At 50.2% G+C, this 2500-nt stretch overlaps 1 protein-coding gene across 1 annotated transcript in view; it reads left to right on the plus strand.

Annotated features, from left to right (window-relative positions):
* Positions 1-591: 591 nt before the first annotated feature.
* Positions 592-2500, plus strand: part of LOC135537242 (sodium-dependent phosphate transporter 2-like) — a gene marked incomplete at its 3' end in the record, with an annotated part of 4515 nt that continues 2606 nt past the window's right edge. Inside the window, exons 1-2 of the mRNA XM_064963424.1 lie at positions 592-672; positions 1053-1149. Of these exons, the coding sequence (XP_064819496.1) occupies positions 622-672; positions 1053-1149 (148 nt within the window). The remainder of the gene's footprint in view (positions 673-1052; positions 1150-2500) is intronic.

Raw genomic sequence — 2500 nt, forward strand, 5'->3', positions numbered from 1 at the left:
AGAGCTGACTGTTTATGACTACATTACCCAGCCTGCTTTGGGGTAGAGCGGACTGTTTATGACTACATTACACAGCCTGTTCTGGGGTAGAGCTGACTGTTTATGACTACATTACCCAGCCTGCTCTGGGGTACTGTTGACTGTCTATGAAAACTACCCAACAGGAGTAGTTATTCGGGATACACGGTGATGTGTACCTCAGTCAGTCTGCTCAGACAGGAGTAGTTATTCGGGATACACGGTGATGTGTACCTCAGTCAGTCTGCTCAGACAGGAGTAGTTATTCGGGATACACGGTGATGTGTACCTCAGTCAGTCTGCTCAGACAGGAGTAGTTATTCGGGATACACGGTGATGTGTACCTGGGTCAGTCTGCTCAGACAGGAGTAGTTATTCGGGATACACGGTGATGTGTACCTGGGTCAGTCTGCTCAGACAGGAGTAGTTATTCGGGATACACGGTGATGTGTACCTCAGTCAGTCTGCTCAGACAAGCTAGGATCAATGACCTATCAGAATTGATGCTCTCAAACATGACCTATGACTACATTACCCAGCCTGCCCCTTCTTTCCCTGTTCTCTCCAGTTGCATCCTGGTTCATCTCTCCCCTACTGTCAGGAATGATGTCAGGGTTCCTCTTCTTTCTCATCAGACACTTCATCCTGAATCAGGTGGGTTCCCGGGAGTCACATTATACGCTATTAGTAGTGTGTGTGTGTGTGTGTGTGTGTGTGTGTGTGTGTGTGTGTGTGTGTGTGTGTGTGTGTGTGTGTGTGTGTGTGTGTGTGTGTGTGTGTGTGTGTGTGTGTGTGTGTGTCGCAGAAGGTATGACTGTGAGGACTAGTCTTTGTGACAGGTGGTCTGCCTGTGTTCCGGAATGTTCATTGGAATGTTTGCCTCCTTTCTATTCTATTCCAGCCATTACAATGAGCCTCCTACAGCTCCTCCCACCAGCCTCCTCTGGTGTGTGTTTGGTTTTGACCTTGTGTGTGTGTGTGTGTGTGTGTGTGTGTGTGTGTGTGTGTTGACCTGTGTGTGTATTTGTCTTCAGGATGACCCGGTGCCCAACGGTCTCCGTGCCCTGCCAGTGTTCTACGCCTCAACAATAGGCATCAACGCCTTCTCCATCCTTTACACAGGAGCACCATGTAAGAACTAGGACTGAGCTTAACCCAACCCTAACCTAGCCCTTTACACAGGAGCACCATGTAAGAACTAGGACTGAGCTTAACCCAACCCTAACCTAGCCCTTTACACAGGAGCACCATGTAAGAACTAGGACTGAGCTTAACCCGACCCTAACCTAGCCCTTTACACAGGAGCACCATGTAAGAACTAGGACTGAGCCTAACCCGACCCTAACCCAACCCTAACCTAGCCCTAGTACTGAGCCTAACCCAACCCTAACCTAGCCCTAGTACTGAGCCTAACCCAACCCTAACCTAGCCCTTTACACAGGAGCACCATGTAAGAACTAGGACTGAGCCTAACCCGACCCTAACCTAGCCCTTTACACAGGAGCACCATGTAAGAACTAGGACTGAGCTTAACCCGACCCTAACCTAGCCCTTTACACAGGAGCACCATGTAAGAACTAGGACTGAGCTTAACCCGACCTAACCTAGCCCTTTACACAGGAGCACCATGTAAGAACTAGGACTGAGCCTAACCCGACCCCTAACCCAACCCTAACCTAGCCCTAGTACTGAGCCTAACCCAACCCTAACCTAGCCCTAGTACTGAGCCTAACCCAACCCTAACCTAGCCCTTTACACAGGAGCACCATGTAAGAACTAGGACTGAGCCTAACCCGACCCCTAACCCAACCCTAACCTAGCCCTAGTACTGAGCCTAACCCAACCCTAACCTAGCCCTAGTACTGAGCCTAACCCAACCCTAACCTAGCCCCTTTACACAGGAGCACCATGTAAGAACTAGGACTGAGCCTAACCCGACCCTAACCTAGCCCTTTACACAGGAGCACCATGTAAGAACTAGGACTGAGCTTAACCCGACCCTAACCTAGCCCTTTACACAGGAGCACCATGTAAGAACTAGGACTGAGCCTAACCCGACCCTAACCCAACCCTAACCTAGCCCTAGTACTGAGCCTAACCCAACCCTAACCTAGCCCTAGTACTGAGCCTAACCCAACCCTAACCTAGCCCTAGTACTGAGCCTAACCCAACCCTAACCTAGCCCTAGTACTGAGCCTAACCCAACCCTAACCTAACCCTAACCTATCCCTAGTACTGAGCCTAACCCAACACTAACCTAGCCCTTTACACAGGAGCACCATGTAAGAACTAGGACTGAGCCTAACCCAACCCTAACCCAACCCTAATCTAGCCCTAGTACTGAGCCTAACCCAACCCTAACCCAACCCTAATCTAGCCCTAGTACTGAGCCTAACCCAACCCTAACCTAACCCTAACCTATCCCTAGTACTGAGCCTAACCCAACCCTAACCTAGCCCTAGTACTGAGCCTAACCCAACCC

This window comes from Oncorhynchus masou, unplaced genomic scaffold (assembly GCF_036934945.1).
Source record: "Oncorhynchus masou masou isolate Uvic2021 unplaced genomic scaffold, UVic_Omas_1.1 unplaced_scaffold_7309, whole genome shotgun sequence".
NCBI lineage: Eukaryota > Metazoa > Chordata > Actinopteri > Salmoniformes > Salmonidae > Oncorhynchus > Oncorhynchus masou.